General features: G+C 48.1%; 1 protein-coding gene across 3 annotated transcripts in view; it reads right to left on the bottom strand.

Annotated features, from left to right (window-relative positions):
- Positions 1–550: 550 nt before the first annotated feature.
- ADAM19 (ADAM metallopeptidase domain 19) overlaps positions 551–19948 on the bottom strand; it is a 116504-nt gene continuing 97106 nt past the window's right edge. For 2 of the 3 annotated variants that reach the window (XM_027766934.1, XM_027766935.1), the window contains 9 exons: positions 19266–19374; positions 17782–17986; positions 16569–16646; positions 16187–16295; positions 13773–13914; positions 12444–12528; positions 11916–12140; positions 4999–5151; positions 551–4319 (listed from right to left, as the gene is read on the bottom strand). In XM_027766934.1, coding sequence (XP_027622735.1) covers positions 4254–4319; positions 4999–5151; positions 11916–12140; positions 12444–12528; positions 13773–13914; positions 16187–16295; positions 16569–16646; positions 17782–17986; positions 19266–19374 — 1172 coding nt within the window. In that variant the 3' untranslated portion in view covers positions 551–4253. The remainder of the gene's footprint in view (positions 4320–4998; positions 5152–11915; positions 12141–12443; positions 12529–13772; positions 13915–16186; positions 16296–16568; positions 16647–17781; positions 17987–19265; positions 19375–19948) is intronic. The other variant, XM_014582772.2, reaches the window with a different exon arrangement.

Below are 19948 nucleotides of genomic sequence, written 5' to 3'. Positions count from 1 at the left end.
TTCCATCTTTCTTAGAGAACTTCAAAATTGAGATGAGGGTCAGGCGAGAGAATGAGAGTGGGATCCTTTTGTGGACCGAGAAGGCTTAACGGATATGAGCTGTGTTATCACACAGGGCTCTAGAATCAGAAAGCACACCCAGCTCTAGCCCTGACTGAGCCACCTACCCAGCCCAAGAGGCACCAGGCAAGTCTCTCCCTCTTTAAGTTTGATCCCCAGTAATGAGATGATGAGGTGAACACAAGTTCTCAACTGTCTTCTAAATGCAATCTAGGATAAGAAGAAAGCATCAGAGAGTCCCAGGATCATTCAGGGCTTTGACTCTAGACCTAATTAAAGGAGACCAACCTGTGTGCAGGTGCAAAGAAAAATAGCCCCCTCTACTGGTCACGAGAAAACTCAGGGTTTTGGTCTGGCTGAATCTACCGCATGGCCTTACAGGTTGTACTGATGGTCTTTGCGGGGACTCAGAGGAGTCCGTGCGGCATGGATCCTATCCAATCTGAGCAATGAGACATTAAAAGAAACAAAAAAGAGCTGCCAAGCCAGATAACATTCCAAATGACAAACAATACACTTTAATTAAATACAAACAAGGAAAAAAGGCACCATGGCCTATTCAAGTATTTTGCATAGATGTACAAATATTGTAAACAATTAATAAGTGGACAAGAGAGAAGAGGATCTGTTTTCTGTGAACAATCTCCCAGATAAAAAGAAAATTCACATTCCCTGGATCCCAGACACACACGTACACACAGTGGATGGTGTGGGAGGATGCAGAGTGGGGGATGTTAGGGGTGCTGGGCTTGGCTTCAGCAGAACCTCTCCTTAGCAGGCTTCCATAGAGGCAGGGGTACCTTTCCAGTTGACATTCTCTTGGCTTTCTTGGAATGTCCAGCAGAGCTGCTAAATGCACATTTAACACAATTACAACTTTAGAAGTGGTTTCCAAATTGAAAAATAGAAATCTTCTATATCCTCTGTCAAATAAGAACAAATTAGGACAGAGGTAAGAGGAGATTTTATTCCAAAGGATTATTGCAAGAGATAGTAAGGAGCTACTGCAAGAGGAGCAAGAGACTATTGCAATACAGTGGACACTGTGACCACGACTCCGCAACTGTCTCAGACCTTTCGATCTACAAGCAGCTCAGAACTGGGGCAGAACACGGTTTTTCTTCTAGAGGGAGAAATCAACAAGGCCAAAGGGAACCTACAGCAAGCAGGTAGTGACCCCTTGGAGCCAGGTGCCCAAGCCGAAACTTCTAGGGCCTAGGAGACAGGGGGTGCTATCCTACCATGAAGTTTACATTCCAGAGATGGCGCCAAGGCCCTTAACAACACATCCCAGGACTGTGATACTGGCCCGAGGTTAATTTAGCTTTCGAAAAGGTTTACAGAAGTCTCCATCTGAACAAAGTGCTTTACTCATTGGCTCAAACTTAAGCTTCCTGCCTCCCCAGCAGACTCTGGACTTTGACCTTGCATCAGTCTGAACCTGCACAGAGGCCCCCCCAACCCAGGATCCACAAAGGCTGGGCGCAAAGACATCCCCTGAATGTGGTGCTTGGCAGCCACGTTTATTCCTTCCAATAAAAGAAAGACCATTTCTGCCTGGGCTTTGAGACCCTAACGCTAACCTTGGGGAGGTCGCTCTGAGAGTCTGCCCTGTTACAGTCGTTCCCTGCCGTTCCTGTTTATAAAATTCCCATTGCTATTCTTGCAGTGATTCTTTGGAATAAAGTCTCTTCCTGCCCTAAGTCCAGGTTGATTTGCATCTGACACCTCAAAGCAGTATGTTGGGTACAGGAGAGAAAAGGGGGTGCATAATGGCCGGTCCTCCTCCTGGGCAGCCTCCCCAGTGTGCGGGAACATGAGAGCAAACACAGGAGCCGGGAAGGAAATGGTAAATAGAAACTGCCACCCAACGTTTCTATCAAATCTTTTTGAATTCCACCATCTTCCAGTTCACAGTACGTTTGTGGATGGAGGTCGTATTAAAATAACGATGAAACAAAACAAAACAGAAACAGAAACAAACATAAAAGCAAGAAAACAACAACCCAGGTCTCTTATGAAAAAAAAAGGGGGGATCGCAGGTTGGGAAGGCTCCTGCAGCACAATGGTTGTGGCATTGTCACTTCAGAGCCGTTTACCTCTTGATGCGGGGGAGGAAGGCTGCGTAAGCCCCAGACACCAGAAACATCCATGAGGACCGGGGTTGTGTTAAAGGACTTTTTTTTTTTTTTTCTTTTTTGCAGGGGGTATTTTTCATCTTTGCTTTTATGGGACCAGACTTGAGGCATGAGGAAATGTGGGGTAGCACATTTAAATGGGAGACCCTCTTCTGACGTAAGCAGGCAGAAAGGAAGGAAGGCAATGGCTATGGAGAGCAAGGATGGCCGTGTCCGGCAGACAGGGCACACAGACCACAGCCGCCCGAGGGAAGAGAAACTCATTTCCCTGAGATCTTTCTAAATCCACCCCATGTTTGTCCCCAGGTATACGCCTCCTACCTCCCACTCATCTACTAACCCAAGAATGACTATGAAGCACCTACTGTGTGCGGAGAACTCGAAGGAGGCCCTGGGGTGGTGGGCGAAGAGTCAGAACTCAGCCTTCTCCTTGCACTGAGGTTTTTCAAGAGCGAACAACTGCTCGTTGCAGGAGGTGAGGAGGCCCCTGGAAATCCTCAAAGGAGTGAATATCAGGCCAGCTCCCTCTGGAGAGCCACACAGCACCTTTCTGGGGTGGGAGACAGTCTCTCAGAGAACATCTCCAGCTGCTTTGTAAGAACCGTCCCATCTAGCAGAGCACCACAAGGTCCCCTTCCCTTCTGCAGGGCGAATGGGACTCAATGGAGTCCAGTCCCCCCATCTGCTTAGAGCTTTCTTTTCGTGAGGGTCAGGTAAGGGCAGTGACCAGGAGAGAACAAAAGGAAGTGGATGATCACAAGCCTGATTGTGGGGTAACTAGACTCCATTCCAACATGGCTGTGGATGTCTGCCTTCTCCAGGAACCTGACAGTTGCCGTGGTTAGAAGTAGTTCTAACCAGTGGCCCTGCCTCAAGTCAGTGACCAGACCTCTAGATACAGGCTGACTCCATGTGTATACTCTTTAGGAGCCAAAGTTCCTAAGATGTCTGTTCCCTTCAATATACCCACTACCATCCCTGGGGGACCACGCCTAGACCTAGGCCAGGAAGGAAGAAGACCCCTAGCCTGCTAAGGTCATAAAACACAAAAAGAAACAACGATACCACCCCATGGCCATGCCTCAAGTCTACTTGGCTCAACACTCTTGAGGTCCAATGTAGGACATCCAGAGGTCAAGCCCTGAGGCAGGGCCTGACCTGTAGGTCATAAGCACCAGGCACCAGGGAGTCAGGACTGCTGCAGGTCCCCTCACAGGAGCACCACATTTTAGAGGAGTCTGAGAGGGGAAGGAAAGGGAAAAGCCGGGGGTACCAGGAGAGTGCAGAAGAGAAAACAAAATAAACCAAGAATTCCCAAGAGTCAAGAGTCTCAAGAGTCGCAACCTTTGGCATCATGGCTCAGAGGAGGCCCAAGCCTGGTGCTCCCCCTGCTGTCTACATGGTCTACAAATAGTACCTGACTGAGTCAGTGTGACCCATATGAATAAGGGGAATTGGGGTCTTGGGGGGCAGTGGGAAAATACTTGGCTCATCACACCACATAGCAAGGAGCCATCACATCAACCACGGCCTGGGTAGGGCCACAGCAATGGCAGGTTTGGCCCATCCTCAATCCCTAAACGCTGAGAGAGGTGAGAAGATATCCAGCCTCTGTCTAGACCAGACCTTCAAGGGAGACAGAAGCAATGGGAAGCTCTCAGGCGTATCCTCCACTAACGGACACAGGTGGATGGCTTCTCCAAGATAATCCCTGGGCTGAGAGGCCAAACAGGACTTTTCCCAGCTGGATTGGCCAACCCAGACAGCCTCCACCACCTCCAGAGGCACTTCTATGCTCGGAGGATGGAGGGAGAAGCTGCCATTCATCCTCTCTCCCCTTTCTACCCGGGGCTATATTGCACTAAACACCACTGAGAAGCCATTGATGGTAGTCCTGCTGGGCCTCTAAGGAAGCCAGAGAGGCAGAGATTTTTGGAGTGTGGTGGTTCCAGGAGGAGAGCAGGAGCTCAGAGGTGACCAGACATGCTTCTTTCAGATTCCGTGGCTGTGGATTCTGTGGTGTCCAGAGTCTTCATGTCAGAGTCCAGAAATTTCTTAGTTAGGCCTAGTCATTCTCGAGCTAGTCATCCCCCCAGCCCTCTGTGATTTGTATTCAGGAAACTGTGGGAAGAAAGAGAAGGAAGGAACAAGGACATTTATTGGATGCTGACCAGCGGGATCAATGGGGAGTCACCCTGTGTTTGACTGCGTGGAAGGGATACAGGATTTCAACGTGTCTGCTCGTCCAGCCCAGCGATAATGGAGGCAGATGCCCCAGCCTCAAGCTGATAGGTCTCCCCTTCCCCCTCATTTCCCCTCTATCCCAATGCCTCATGGGAATGTAGGGCTGTCAAAGACTTCCTCATCTCACCTCTTTGCTACCTACCCCCTGGAATAGGCGATTTGAGACTGCCAGCTGCAGGGAAGAAGTAATAAGAGGGGCCATTTGTGTGCAGACCTACATAAAGTAACTGCCATCCTCTTCTCACTAGTCTCATGAGGCTGGTTACTGCTGCTTGTCTCTGCCTAAGGAAACTGAGACTCAAGAGAAGAACCTGCTCCTGGCTGCTCACCTGGTCTGCAGCCACCACAGCTCAGGTCCTAAGTACAACCTTTCCCATGAAGCCAAAACACCGTATCTCTAATTTGAGGGATCTTTAAGCAGGCAGCAAGAAACCCTAAACTTTAGTCTTTGGCTTTCGGCTTTTGTTCTGCAAGCTCAGCCCTGACAACCAGAAGGATGAACTGGTTTATTTTGTCACCACGCACTTGTCCCCCTGCAGCCTCCCCATGGACTCACCTTTGGAGCAGTTGTTGCCAGAGGTCGGGGCGGCTGAGAGGCAGCAGGAGGAGGCCACAGCGAGGAAACCCCACCTGGCCTGGGCAGAATGCGGCGGCCTGGTACTGGGTTTGCCGGGAGTGCTTTCTGGGGTGGCCGAGGCCTGGAGAAATCCTGGAGAGAAAGCAATAAGCCTCACTCAAAGGCCAGAGAGCTCATTTGAAAGAAAATATGCCTGATAGCTAAGAGGTCCAAGCCAGATATTGATCAATTTTGTTTACCATTTTCAAAAACTCACCCTAGAGGGCCAGCAGGTGGTGTGGTAGTTAAGGCACTGGACTCCCACATGGACAACTGCAGTTCAAATCCTGGACTGGCAGCTTGAAAATAATACCAGGCACATGTGCAGGTATGCCCAAAATCCCAGGAGGAGAATAAAGGAGAAGGGATTGTGTGGGGGATTTCTCACACTCCCTCCTATTGTCTCTCTTTAGCAAGTGTACATACCCTGTGACAAAAACCTGAAGAAAAAAAAAAAAAAAGCCACTGTGTGCACACACGGGAGAGAGAGAGAGAGAGAGAGAGAGAGAAATCCCTGGCAGGATGGCCATGCCACAATGCCGTCTCCTCCATTCTCTTCTCAGAATTTTGGGCGTGCGTGCACAGTCATTTGTGTGTTTTTCAAGCCACCGGGCCCTCAGATCAGGCAGTAGGCTATGTGGGATCCAGTCACCCTAACCAGTAGCCACTGGTTGGCCCTCTCTCAGTGTTTAATGATTTTGTTGCTGTATCTTATAATTATATTTCAAATAGCTAGAAGAGAGGATTTTGAATGTTCTCACAACAAAGCAATGACAAATGTTTAAAGTGATAGATAATTATCATAACCTGATCATTACTTACTCTACAAATGTATAAAAACATTGCATTGCACCCCATAAATATGGACAATTACCGTATTAATTTAAAAAGAAACTTCTCATTTTATTCCATAAAAATTCTAAGAGTAATTAAAAACCTACATTCCATGTCTAAACGCTAATATAATTCTTACATATAGACTGTGTGGTCCCATTTAAAAAGAAATTGTGGAGACCGGCAGATGGCATAATGGTTATGTCGCTGGACTCCCACATAGTTGACCGTGGTTGAGTCCCGAACCCGCAGCTTAACACTTGTGCTGGCGTGTGAGTGTTCATGCCCCAAATCCCAAGAGGAGACTGAAGAAGAAGGGACTGCAATGTGGCCACCCCCTGGGGGGTGATTTCTTGGTTTGTCTCTCTGGCAAATGCACGTGCCCTATAGCAAAAATCTCTCTAAAATATAAATAAATGAATGAATAATGAAAAATAGTGTGTATGTGTGCATATAATGTGTTTACATGCTCAGGATAAAGCCTCTTTGGAGAGCAAGTCGGCAGTATCTACTAAAATTAGAAAAGATCATTCTCTGTGCCCATGTTAGTAAGCTATTTGCAAAGGTGCACGAAAATGAAATCACAAGGAGGTTCCTTGCAGCACCATTTATGACCACAAAGAAAATGTGAACAACAACGTTTCCACCCATGGAGAAATAACTAAAATTATACAATGATATATGATATGCCACTTAAAATGTGAAATTTCTCTGATTGGCTTAAATGTGAGGTGGGATGAAGTGAAGAGGTGTTCAGGGGTTGTTATGCTGGGTAAGAAAGGAATTTTGTGTAAAGTAAGTAACCACAACCCCTATCTCATGTAAACATAAATGAGCAGAAAAAGGTCAGGAAGGATCCGATCCAAACCAGTGACAGAGGTTACATGGGGACGAGTGTGAGTGGGGAGTCCAAGTGAACATTCTACTTCTTGAACACATATGGAACAACATGTGCACTGCCGGGCCAGCCGCGCAGTGAGTCCTGGTCCTGGCCGCTGGAGAAACATGCTGGGGCATGAGTGTGTACCCAAAATCCCAAAGGAAGGGAGAGATGGAGGAGAAGGGATTGCAGCGTGACCATGCGCCACAGGGCGTGCTTTTGTGCTTTCTCTCTGCCTCTCTGCGGAAAGCACATTTTTTGCACTCTAGCAAAAAAAAAAAAAAAAAAAAAAGACAGTACCCTTCACCTTGGCACTTGGCATTCCCTGAGCTTTTTATCTTCATCTGCTTTTTTTTCTTTCCATATTGTTTATTCTGTTGCAATATATATATAATTTATTAATGTACTGACTTAATTTTTTTTATTCTGTCTCTCTGTCCCTCGGTACAATGGAATTGGGGCAGGAGTCCTTGCCTGTGTGGTTCACTGAAGCATCTCAAGCTGCCCAGCAGTGCCCAGTGTACCATAAACAGTCAATACATAGTAGCTGAATAAATGTGCTAGTCAAATGTTTAAAAAATAAATATGTATTTCTGCTGCAGCTCAGAATGCTTCTTCTTTAGGTGTGTGTGTGTGTGTGTGTGTGTGTTACTTCAGACAGGGTCTTGCTGTGTCACAATCCTCCTATGTGCCATCACACCCAGCTTTTATGATGAGCTGGGACTTGAACTCGGGCATCTCATGTGGCCTAGCCTGCCAAGCAGTAGAATCCAGCGTGTGCTACTGTGAGTGGGCCTGAAAATAACATTTTCCGGAGGCAAAGCCACAGGTGCCCATGCGGGTGGTTTCAAAAGAGAAGTGGATTCTGCAGGTGGAGGGTCTGCTGCCTTGACTGGTTCCCCTTCTAAAGAGGTCGGTCACAAGCGCGCACATGTGCAGAAGGCAGGCAGGCAGACAGCAGGATCAACTCAGAGAATGGAGATTTTCTGCAAGAAGCTTCTCGGTATCAAGAAACAGAGCAGAGACTAAAGCTCAGAGGACAAAAGAGCAGCAAAGTTTGTGACCAGAAAGCCACATCCTTCAGCTCTATGCTTTCCCCAAAGAGTAACGTCATACCCCACCCTCCCCACCCCAGGCCAACTGTCAAATTAAGTGGCGCTGGAAGCCAGGATAGAAACCTGGGGGAAACAACAGGTGGGTGCAGATGTCAGTTTGCGGTTGGGAAACGCCTTGCTCCTTCCGCCACTTGCTGTGCAAAACGGGCCTCCAGAGGAACCAGCAATTGGCATAATGGCTATGTCGCTGGACTCCCATGTAGTTGACCACGGTTTGAGTCCCAGACTTGATGGCTTAAACTCCCAGACCCGATGTGTGTGCATGCCCAAGATACCGAGAGGATAATGGAGGAGAAGGGATTGGGGTGTGGCCATCCCCCCCAGGGGGTCATTTCTTGCTTTCTATCTCTCTGTCTTTCTGGCAAGTGCACGCTCACTATAGCAAAAACCTCTAAAAAAAAAAAAAAGCCTCTAAGCCTGTAGGGGTTTGTTATCTGGGCAAGAGCTTTACCAGCATGTCAGCACTGGGCCTCCCAGGGCAGGCCAGCTCCATCTGATAGGACAGCTTGGCTCTACTGGGGCCTTACCCAGCTCTGTTTTCCCCAAGCAGAAACAGTCCCTGAACCACTATGGCTCACGGCTCCCTTTCTCGAGGGGAGGCATCTCATCAGTCAGGTGGCACTGGGGCATGCATTCCCTGCCAGCCCGTTTCCCATGGATCCTCAAGTCCTACGTGTGTCTTTTTCACATTCCTCATCGGCTTCGTGATATTGTCACTGCTGCCCTCTGCTCCAAGCGATTATCACTTCGTCTCACAGCACCGAAACCTTCCTACTAGGCTGTCCATTTGCCTCTAGAGGGATCCTTTCATTGCTGAAATTTTTTTTTATTACGTTGTTGGGGCAGTCATTATGTATTTTTCTATTTTTTTCTGAGCGAAAAGGTGTCATAACTTCCTGGACAATCCATTAATTGAAGTGTAATATACACATAAAAAGGTACACAGATGATGAATACATACAAAAAGGTTCACAGATGATGAATACACAGCGAGAGGTATTACCATAGAGTGAGCACATTCATGGAATCCTCAGGTCAAAAATGACAAGATTGGCAGCCCCAGAGGCATCTAAGAGCCCGTGCCTCATAGTCCTTCCCCCTTGCCTAAAGAAAACCCAAATATAGGACCTGCTAAATGGCAAACTTCAGCATGTCACCATGCCCCTTCTCCACTGTCCCCTTCCCCTTGGATGCAGACCAATCTTGACTGAGGCCCATGTGGCCCAGGCATGTACAGCCTACGTAGCTCTCTGGCTTCATCTCAAAGCTCCTTGGACCCCAGGCACAAGACCTTTAAATCCCTTCAACTTGTGGGGTTTTCTCTCATTACAGAGCCTCCCTGCTAGTGGATCCCTGGACCAGGAAAGCTCTTTTTCCACCTGCTCCTCATAGCCTGATTAACTCCCGTGCCTCCTACATGTCTCAGCTCAAATGTCACCTCCTTCGGGAAGGTTGCTGGATCTGCTAGACCTGGTGTTTCTGAGCACCCTTTCTGCAGGCACTTGTCACTGTCCAAACCACATGTATCCTCCAGCTGAGTGGGAGCGCAGGGAGGCAGAGCTGCAATCACTTTGCTCACCACCACCCGGCTCAGTGGAGAAGCTCAGAGGCACTTGTGGAAAGGGCAGAAGAGGTTAGGAAGTTTCACACACTCTCTCTCCAGGGTGCTCTGCATCACCCAGCCAGCGGACGGTGGAGCTGAGAGTGCAGGTACTCCCAGGGCAGTGAGGTGTCTCACCCTGAGTGAGACCTGTATTCATGGTCTGGCTCCTCTACTCACACATTGTGCGATCCTGCGAGATTCAGCAACCTTGGCAAGCAATCTTGGCAGGGTGGCGATAGCTTGGGTCTTGGAATGGCTTTGAAGAGGGCAGTGTCTGGCCTGATCATATCCCTGCAGCTGCCTGCCACTCCTGACCTCAGAGAAATCCCCGTCTGGGCACCAGGGGCCAGAGAAGCTGTGCTTGAGACCTGTGTGTTGCTGTGACATGTGCAGTGGCCGGGTGGCCCCTTGGGCTCAGGACTCTAGCCAGCAGCCCTACCAGCGAGAAGGGTGGGGGCAGAAGGAGCCACCCTGACTGCTACCCTGCTGGCTTCCTGCTGTCCTGACACCCCCTCACCCAGTGTCAGAGCCTTGGTGACAGGCCAGGCTTGCCTGTGTCCTCTGAACAATGGCACCGCTCCCTACACACTCCTCCTCCCTCCCAGGACCCCTGTACTCCCTTCACGCTTGTCTTTCCACGGCTACTTTCTCCCTTGTTCTCACTTTCTCTTTGTTATGCTTCCTCCTCTCTGTTATAAGTGAATTATGCAACCTCCCCACTTCTCCCCCCAAAAAATATGTTGAATCTACCCCCTAGTACCTCAGAATGTGACCATATTTAGAGATAAGGACCTTAAAAGGCTGATGAAGTTACAATGAGGCCACTAGGGGAGCCGTGATTTAACCTGGGGCTTTTACAAGAAGAGGGAATTTGGACGCACAAGAGAGAGAGCAGGGAAGCGTGTGCACAGGACACAGTGGTGAGGCGGCCGTCTGCAAACCAAGGGGGCTCAGGAGAAACCAAGCCCACCAGCACCCGGGTCTCGGGCTTCCAGCCTCTATAATGGGAGGAAGAGTGTGAGCCACCCAGCCCAGGTGTTCTGTTAGGAACCCTAGCAAAGGAGGATGTTCTCCCTCTCCTCTTCCCTCCTTTTGGTTCTCCCCGTTTCCCTCCTTACTCATAATTCTCATCAATCCTTCCTCCCTTTCTGCGTGGATCCTTCCACCCCACCTCAGCCCATGCAAGAGAATGAGGGAGCAGCAGCCTCACTTCAGAAACCAAGAACTGATGCTGTGAGCTCTGTCAAACTGACACCATCCCTCCCCCAGGAACCCTCCACAGCCTGCAGCCAACCCCACAGTACTTGGGATCAGGGACAGCCCGAGCCCCAAGGGCCCTCCTGGACATGCTAGGGGAAGCAGTCTCACTTGAAAGTCATTTCTCAAAACACACAGGCCAGGTCCAGAAGGCACCATGCCCAGGCACCGCAGAAATACCGTGTCTGCACCAGGGAACTTCTGCCAGAAGGTGTGGTTGGAGCTGCCACAGCAGACTCCTCACAAACAAGCTGCTATGGGGGAGGAGGGCTCTGCCCCTTGTCGTGCCTTTCAGACCTCTCTCAGAAAGAATTTCTATCTGGAGGAATACCAACAGGTACAATTCCGTGGGCTAAAAACTATGATAAGAAGAATACAGGGGCACCAGACTCAGACATGAGGGGCCAGAAAAGGCTTTTTTGGAAAAAGTACTGAGTCATCAGAAAAGTCACGACACATTTTTGCATTGAAAAATAGACAAATATGGGGACCAGCAGCTGGTGTAATGGCCATGTCGCTGGACTCCATGTAGTCAAGTGTGGTTCGAATCCCAGACCCAGTGGCTTAAACTCACACCAGGCACGTGTGCATGCGTGCCCAAGATCCTGAGAGGAGAATGGAGAAGGGATTGCAGCATGGCCATCCCCTCTGGGGGGTGATTTCTCGCTTTCTCTCTCTCTCTCTCTCTCTCTGTCTTTCTGGCAAGCGCACACACCCTATAGCAAAAACCTCTCCAGGAAAGAAAAATAGACAAATACATCATGACTTTCTGACAGTCAATAGCATCCAAGAGCAGACTGAGGATGAAGAAGAACTGATGCAAAGGGCAGAAGAAAGTACTACGCAGAACAAACAGCATTTTCAAAGACCGGGAGGGGAAGAGAGCATGGGGAACTGAAAGCAGTTAATTTCGGGTGGGAGGCAGGCAGTGGTTTGTCACGCAATAGGCCAACTAGGGAAGAAAGGCCCTGTGGTCTGGGGGCTGCTGGGAGTGTGTTTTCCCATGCCGGTAGCACTAACTCTCCATGAACACCCATGTTCACCAGGATGCGGAACAGGTGGTCAGCTCACAACCGAACAAGTTTCATCTTCCCAGTCTCAGATATTACCCACTGCAGGGGGCCTGAGAAGCGAGGCTCCTGGCCAGAGCCACTGAGAGTCCACTTACCTGGGAAGGGATGGAATTTGGTGCCGGGGGCACAGGCCGGCTTGGGGGAGGCCTCCTGGATGACTCCTTTCTCTCTATTTGAGACCCAGGCCCAGGGGAGCTCTTAGCAGTCCTGCTCAGGTGTGCTGGCAAAGGCACAGGTGAGGACCTGCTGTGCAGATAGTCAGGAGGGGGCCGGGGAGGAGGCTGGGATGGCTTCCGTAGGGTTTCAGGGGTGTTGGTCACCTGCATACACAAGAAAAAAATGCCTGAGACACAGGAATCCTAACTGAAAAACTCAGGGCTGTCCTGGTGTGTCTCTTGAGATGACCAGAGACTAAGAGGAGCTGACTGGTTAAAACTACAGAGGCGCCTACCGTCGGGTGCCCTTAAAGTCATTAGGGGACATCTGGACTAGACTTGTTTCTCAAGCTGGTAAGATGGCTTTTATTACTGAAACCACAAGCCTACAGAGGCCCTTAGGAAAACCCAGCATGGTTCTGAGGGATAGAGGGGAAGTAGTGAGGCGCACTGGGGTAAAGCCCTTACCTTTCGCTTGCCCTGGGGCGTCTGCAACTTGAAAGTTGGGTTGGCATGGCCAGTTCCACTGTTCTGAGACACCCTGAACGGACAACTAGAAATAAGAAAGAAGGAATATCCATTACGGGTCAGTGACCCAGTCCCTTTGACCCAAGCACAGCCACCAAGCAGCTAAGTCGGCCTCAAGTCTGTTCTGGAGGAAATAGGATTTATTCTTTTGAACTTTATCTTCTTAAGTAAGGAGACATGTGTGGAGAACTCCCAAGGAAAAGGAGTTGGCTTTATACAACTTTATACAGAGTTTCCTTAGCACCTTCTCTTCATCCTCTTAAGACCTTTTCCCCTAAGAAGAAAATAACCACTAACCAGTCCCTATCAGATATAGATTCTGAACGATTTAAAAATTCCCTGCAGAACACATGTAATTTAGTAAGGGACTCAGAAACTATATCTTCAACATCCAAAAGAATGAATCACTTAAAAGACGGAAAAAAAAGGTAGTCTTTTTCTTGAGTTGATGAATAGCCACCCATCCTTCTGATGGACTTGGACTAACCATTTCTTCTGTTTTGTCAGTTTCCCACTCTTTGTAATGGAGAATCTTCAACATCCAAAAGAATGAATCACTTAAAAGACGGAAAAAAAAGGTAGTCTTTTTCTTGAGTTGATGAATAGCCACCCATCCTTCTGATGGACTTGGACTAACCATTTCTTCTCTGTTTTGTCAATTTCCCACTCTTTGAAATGGAGAACAAATCAATTAGATTTTTTTTTTAATGGCAAATTGGTTTGTTTTTGTTCTTGTTTTAAGTTTATAGAATGTGTGCATATTCACCAGAGGAAAACAGAAAGAGAGGAAGGTATGAAATCACCCCCCGGGAGGGATGGCCACACCATAATCTCTTCTCCATTCACCTCACAGGATTCTGGGCACACAAGCACATACACCCAGAGTGTTTTTCAAGCCCCCAGTTTCAGGACTTGAAACACAAAGTTGGCCATATGAGATCCAGTGCCTTAAGCATCGCACCACCATCGGGCCTGGCAAATAGGTTTTATTTCTTATCCAACTTGAACTGGTTGGGAGCACTCTACAGAGAAGGACTCTGCAGTGATGGCCAGGTTCAGCAAAGAGTACTTAGAGTAAGATCGTCTAGTAATGTCTGCCACGGTCACAGAGCACGGCAGCAAGGGAGACGGTAGCATGTACCTTGAATGTACTTACTGAATTTTCCCTGAATTAGATCTACCACAACAAACTCCTTCAGAAAGTACTGCTCTTGGAAAGCTCTGTGATGTACAAGTGGACCCTCCATCCTCTGTGGGAGCCTGTCATACCTGAACTGTTGCCTCAACTTGGAGGGGAGAGCCGAAGGCTTGAGTCGGCCCAGCCTGTCCTGTTTATAGCAGTAGTACATCAGCCCCAGGATCACCAGCACACAGATGGCTGCCAACACTCCGGCTACCACGGCACCGGCACCTTCCAGAAAGGGAACCCAAGGGAGAGATTTAGAAGTGGCAGATTCCAAGCCACATATTCCTGATTCTTCTTCAGATATAATTTTAACTTAGTAATGGCAGTAAAATCATACATTATGCTCTACTGGAAAAATCACTAATATTAATTTAAAGATCAAGGTCAACTTGCTTCGTGCAGTCCTTATAAACATCCTATAGCCACTTCTGTTCATTGAACAGTCTTTTTTGAGACAAGGAGTTCAAGTGCTACTGTAATTTGTCACTACTTTTCAGCCTGAATCATGATTTTCCTGGTCATAAAGCAACCAACATAAAATATTGACCAGCTTAAGCCTCAAGCTCTCACCTGTAACCCACAGTTTCACATTTGATTTCATCAAAACTGCCTCAATGTTCTCACGAATTTACATTTAAATGTATAAAATATATATTTAAACCAGTGAAAGGTGACTTTTATGTTTTATACATTATCGTTTTTTTCCTCCCAAGATTTTTTTTAAAGTACTTTGCTACTGTTTAAAAAAAAAAGTTTGGGGGAGAACCAGCAGTTAGCGTAATGGCTATGTCGCTGGACTCCCATGTAGTCGACCGCGGTTCGCGTCCCGGATCCGGTGGCTTAAAACTCACGCCGGGCGCGTGTGCGTGCGTGCCCATGATCCCGAGAAGAGAATGGAGAGAGTTGAAAGCTCTGCATTTAAAATAAGGCTTATGCATAATTCATAGACTATGCATGTTTATGTAAATTACCAAAGGCGGAAGTGTGTACGAAACCAGAATCTGAGGTAAAATGACGATGTTATAATATACTGCTGGACTTGCGTCTCGTCAATTGAACATACCCCCGTTACACTATTCTTGAAAATTATATCATATGCCAGTTCACACCAGGAGACCTAATAAAACTTTGAGGCTTATATCCAATGTATATTTTTCAACATTTCTTTCAGATCCAATATATTATTAAATACTGAAACTTAGCCATATATAATTCAGACAGCCTAAGAATAAAGATGTACACAGAGATTCCTGTAAATGGGTGGTACCTAAGTTTAGGGAAATAGATACTGTGCCTAGAAATTTAATTTAAAGACAAAAAGATTTCTAACCTATGGGATTTCCACTAAAAAAAAAAAAAAAAAAAAAATCCATAAAAACTTACCTGAGTGCCTGGTTCTTTATTTTATTTTTTATCTTTAAAGACAAGATCTCTCCATATCACGAACCCCCTGCCTCAGCCTCCCAAGTCATTGGAATTATAGGCACATACCATCATGCCTGCCTTTGGGTTGGGCTAGGAATTGAACTTGGGTCTCCCAGGTGGTTCCAGCCTCAGAACACAGTGTCTCAGCAGTGTGTAACTAGTGCAGCTGGGCCTGGTTTCCCATTTTAGCCTTTTGTTCACCCAGAGAATTCTAAACCACCATAATGTGCCCCAGGTTCATAATTATTTATAAGTGCCCAAAAAGGACCAGTCACCAACTCACCTTTCAAAAAAGGATGGGAATAGTCACTGACCCACATTCTCTCTTAATCTCTAATCTACTAGGCAGGTTCACCCTCATCAGCAGAAAGGACAGCAAAAGAGACTGAGCTGAGTCCCTCCCCCGGCCGCTGACCTCCTTTGCTCTCACAGTTGGCTTTATTTATTTATTTATTTTTTGCTACAGGGCGTGTGCACTCACTGGAGAGACAGAGAGACAGAAAGTGATAAATCACCCCTCAAGGGGGATGGCCACACCATAATCCCTTCTCCTCCAGTCTCCTCCTGGGATCTTGGAGACACATGCACATGTGCCCAGCATAAGTTTTAAGCTGCCAGGTCCGAGACTCAAACCACAGTTGACTCCGTGGGAGTCCAGCAACATAACCATTACACCCTCTGCTGGTCCCAACTTTCTTTAATAAAAAGTTTATTTCTTTCATGAGAGTGAGAGACAGAGAGAAAAAGCAGATGCCATCAACAGTCTTATGCCAGGATCCTCCCCCAGCCTTCCCAGCCAGCCAGGATCACAGGCATGTGTGTGCACCGGTATGTACAAGTCAGCCTGAGGGCCAAATCTCCACTCTTCCATGTGAATCTAGCCTCCAGAGCAGCACACTACCGTCATGCCTCCCAGACTGACCCGCCATTTGGTCTCTCTTAGATCCCTCATCTACGAAATCGGGATAATGAAGCTGACTCACTGTGGATACTCTGCAATACGCTACCTGCCCTTGCAGCACTCACCCCCTCACAAAGGCAGTCAGAGGCCCTGAGCAAGTGGGGTACTCACCCTCGGGGGGCATAGGCCCGCTGTCAATGCTGCCCCCTTGACCAGGTGTGTTGCAGAAAGGTGGGGCCCAGCCCCGCCAGCAGTGGCAGTTCTGGTTGTTGTTGCAGACCTAGAACAAGGGAAGGGTAGTGGCATCAACACCTCAGAGAGCTGTGGCCCTCCCCGGGGCCTGCCTCTGTGACACCAGAGAAGAGCAACCCAAACCCAGTCATGTGTACCCCACGGGCCCCAGGCATGCGTATCTCCCAGGACCTAGGCACATGTACCCACCAGCACCCAGGCATACAAACTCCCCAGGACACAGTCATGCATACCCCAGGACCGGGGCACATGCACGCTCCAGGGCCCAGGCACACATAACCCCCAGAACCTGGGCACGTACCCCGTGACCATTGCACTTTTTCCCGCAGCCTTCAGTTTCAAAGAAGGAGGTGTTCCTGCACTGCCCCTCAAAGCAAATCTGTAGTGAGGAGGACATAAGACCATTAGTCCACTGGAAGGAACACTGGCTGGGAATGAGGAGTTTTGTACTTAGGACAGACGGGGACCCAAAATATAATATTAAATACATGTTGTTACATTATACAGTGATATGTTAATATATATCATGCTGATCATATGCTCATTACTTAATTATATACTGATATGTAATAGTTTTAATATTATATCTAAAAATAATGATAGTGACAGCAGCCTACTCCATGCTGGGCACTGTACCAAGAGCCTCAGATTTTTTTTTTCTTTTTTGGAAAGGTTTTTGCTATAGGGCATGTGCACGAGACAGAGAGAGACAGAGAGACAGAAAGCAAGAAATCACCCCCTGGAGGGATAGCCATGCCACAATCCCATCTCTTCCATTCTCCTCTCAGGATCTTGGGCACGTAAGCACATGTGCCTGCTGTGAGTTTAAACCACTGGGTCCAGGACTCAAACTGAGGTCAACTTCATGGAAGTCCAGCAACATAGCCATTACACCAACTGCTGGTCGCGCAGATGGTGGTTAAAGCGTCAGTCACCATCATGGTCACCTCTATGAGAGGGTTGGCATTATAATTCACATGGTAATCAATGGTGAGGAGAAGGTGACAATACTGGCCCACTTCAGTGCATTTTCTTTTTTTTTTTTTTTTCTTTAATTTGCTATGGGGCACAAGTGCTCACCAGAGAGAGAACTAGAAAGAGAGGGAAAGTAGAGAGAAAGCACCTCCGAGGGGGAATGACCACGCTGCAATCCCTTCTCCTCCATCCTCCTCTCAGGATTTGAGGCATGCATTCACATGCACCCAGAGTGGTTTTCAAGCCACTAGGTCTGAAACTTAAACTACGCAGTGAGCCATTTGGGATCCAGCACCTTAACCTCCACACCACCCCGGGGAGCCCATTGCTTCCAAGGTACTATCTCATTTCATTCTCTTAACAGTTCTACAGGGTGGGGCTTACTATCACCATACATGTTTTATCATGGAAGCCACTGAGGCTCAGAGACTGGGTGAGAAGCTGGAATTTGAGCCTAGACACCTTCCTCCAGAGCTCACACTTGTCAATCACTTTTCTCTGCAGCCGGGCTCCTCAGGGAGGCTGAAGGGAGGACTCACATGGTTGTAGCCACACTTGGTCCCAGTCATCACCAAGCCTGGATCCAGCATGTCACCCTCCTCCTCAGGACCTCGGTAGACATGGGTGCCCCGGCATCGGATCTGTCTCCCATTCATGATGATGGTGGTGTCGATGGACACCGCATTGGACTCCAGGGGCCGGGCCTCGGAGCTCTGACACTGGATCTTCCCACACTTGGCATCTCTGGGACCCAGACAGGGAGGAAGAAGATGGGATCAGGCAGGGCAAGAGGTGAGGCACTCAGGGCTTCAGTCAACCCAGACAGTAGGCGTGGTGGGGTGGGCAAAGTTCTGGGGCAGCCAGTGGGCACTAAGGACCCACCAGGGAAAGACTCGTGCAAATCTAGACCAATGAAAGGAATGAGCTCCTGGCACATGAGCAGCACTAGGCCGGAGTGTCCCTACTTTATGGACAACTGCCTGACCGGAGTGATCCGTCCCCTGTGCTCCAACACCACTGTCTCCCACACTCCAGTAGAAGCGTGGGGTCATCGCAGACTCCCCCCCCCTCTCTCTCTCTCTCTCCTGGATCAAGCAATTTTCAGTTCCTGTCAATCCCTTCTATATATCTAACCTAATTTATGTTTCCATCCTCTTTTACCTGCACTGCAGGAAGTTGACTTTCCTGCCTCTGATCTTGTCCCATAGAAATCCAATTTCCTCCCCACTCTCAAGCCAGAGTCCAAGCTTCCCTAGCCATGCATTCAAGGCTTTCTGTGCTCTGATGCCTGCTCATTTCTCATGGCCCCCTCTCCATTTCACCCCAATATTAGACTCCTGACTATATCAAACTGTCATCGGTTCTTCCAGCTGCCAGCTTTTCTTTACCCATCTCTATCTAGGGCACTCTCCTGTGTACCAGCATCACTTTTACTCTGTTCACCTAGTTAACTGCTTGAGAACTCAACGCAAGCATAACTTTCTTTGGAAAATAACCCTGACCCGCTAAGTTAGGCTGGGTGGTCTCTCCACATCTCCACAAGTAAAAGTTCCACACACTTGGCACAGTATCTTGCACATGGTCAACTCACAGATAGTGGATGAATGCATGCATGGGTATATGGGAGGATAATGGTAGGTAGATGAGTGGGTGAGTCAATGGATGGATGAGTGAGGGGTGGATGGATGGGTAGATGCCTGGTTGGAGTGAGTGAGTGAGTGAGTAAATGAGGGGTTATTCAGATGAGAGCATAATGAACAACCTGCTTAAATGACCCAAGGGGATCAATTCCCTGCCCAACTGTGAAGAGATCAACTTTCTAGGAAGCATTGCCACCCACACCCTCCCTCTGACTTCCTCAGGCTGAATGGTACATTGTCAAACAACTGCCAAGAATAGACTGACTTCAACTTGAAAGCTAAGCTCTGGGGCAGCCATGCTGCCGAGCTGGACAGGAATGAGGAGGAAGAGCAGGAATTGCCTTGTCCCTCCTCATCCATGGGCTCCACCCTGTGGTCATCACCTCATGTTGCACTTCCTGTGTTCACCATTCATGTCCTTCCCACAGTTTCCAAAGGTGTCTCCTGCCACATTCACTTTCTCAAAGCAGAGATCAGGGGCAGGCCGGGCTCCTAGGTGGGCAAGAAACAACATTTATTGGTGACTAGCCTGTCGGAAGCCCATGAAGGACAAAGTTAGCCTCTGTTAAAACATTTGGGAAGGAATATTTGGCCTCTTGTACTTTCTATCAGATTATTCCATCCCCATATTCTTAAGATGTACTCAGAGAAAAACGTTTTATATCACTTTTTTATGCCTTATTGAGAGTCTACACCTGTGGGGGGGGGGGGTTTGCATGCTAAACCTGCTCTCTAATGAAGGAGCCCTGTCCCAGTTCAGAGATTTTTGCTATAGGGCACATGCACTTGTCAGAGAGACAGAAAGCAAGAAATCATCTCTCAGAGGGATGGTCATGCTGCAGTTCCTTCTCTTCCATTCTCCTCTCAACATTTTGGGCATACACACACACGTACGCCTTATATGAGTTTTAAGCCACCGGGTCTGGGACTTGAACCACAGTTGACTATGTGGGAGTCCATCGATGTAACCATTAGACCACCTGCTGGTCTCATTTCAGGATTTTTTAAAATAGGGAATACATGCACAAAATGTTAAAGCTATAAAGTATGCATTTGCAATTTTTCC

The sequence above is a fragment of the Tupaia chinensis genome, unplaced genomic scaffold, assembly GCF_000334495.1.
Source record: "Tupaia chinensis unplaced genomic scaffold, TupChi_1.0 Scaffold143796_1, whole genome shotgun sequence".
Lineage (NCBI taxonomy): Eukaryota > Metazoa > Chordata > Mammalia > Scandentia > Tupaiidae > Tupaia > Tupaia belangeri.
Note: the sequence above shows the minus strand (reverse complement) of the source record. Positions and strands in the feature narration are given on the sequence as shown.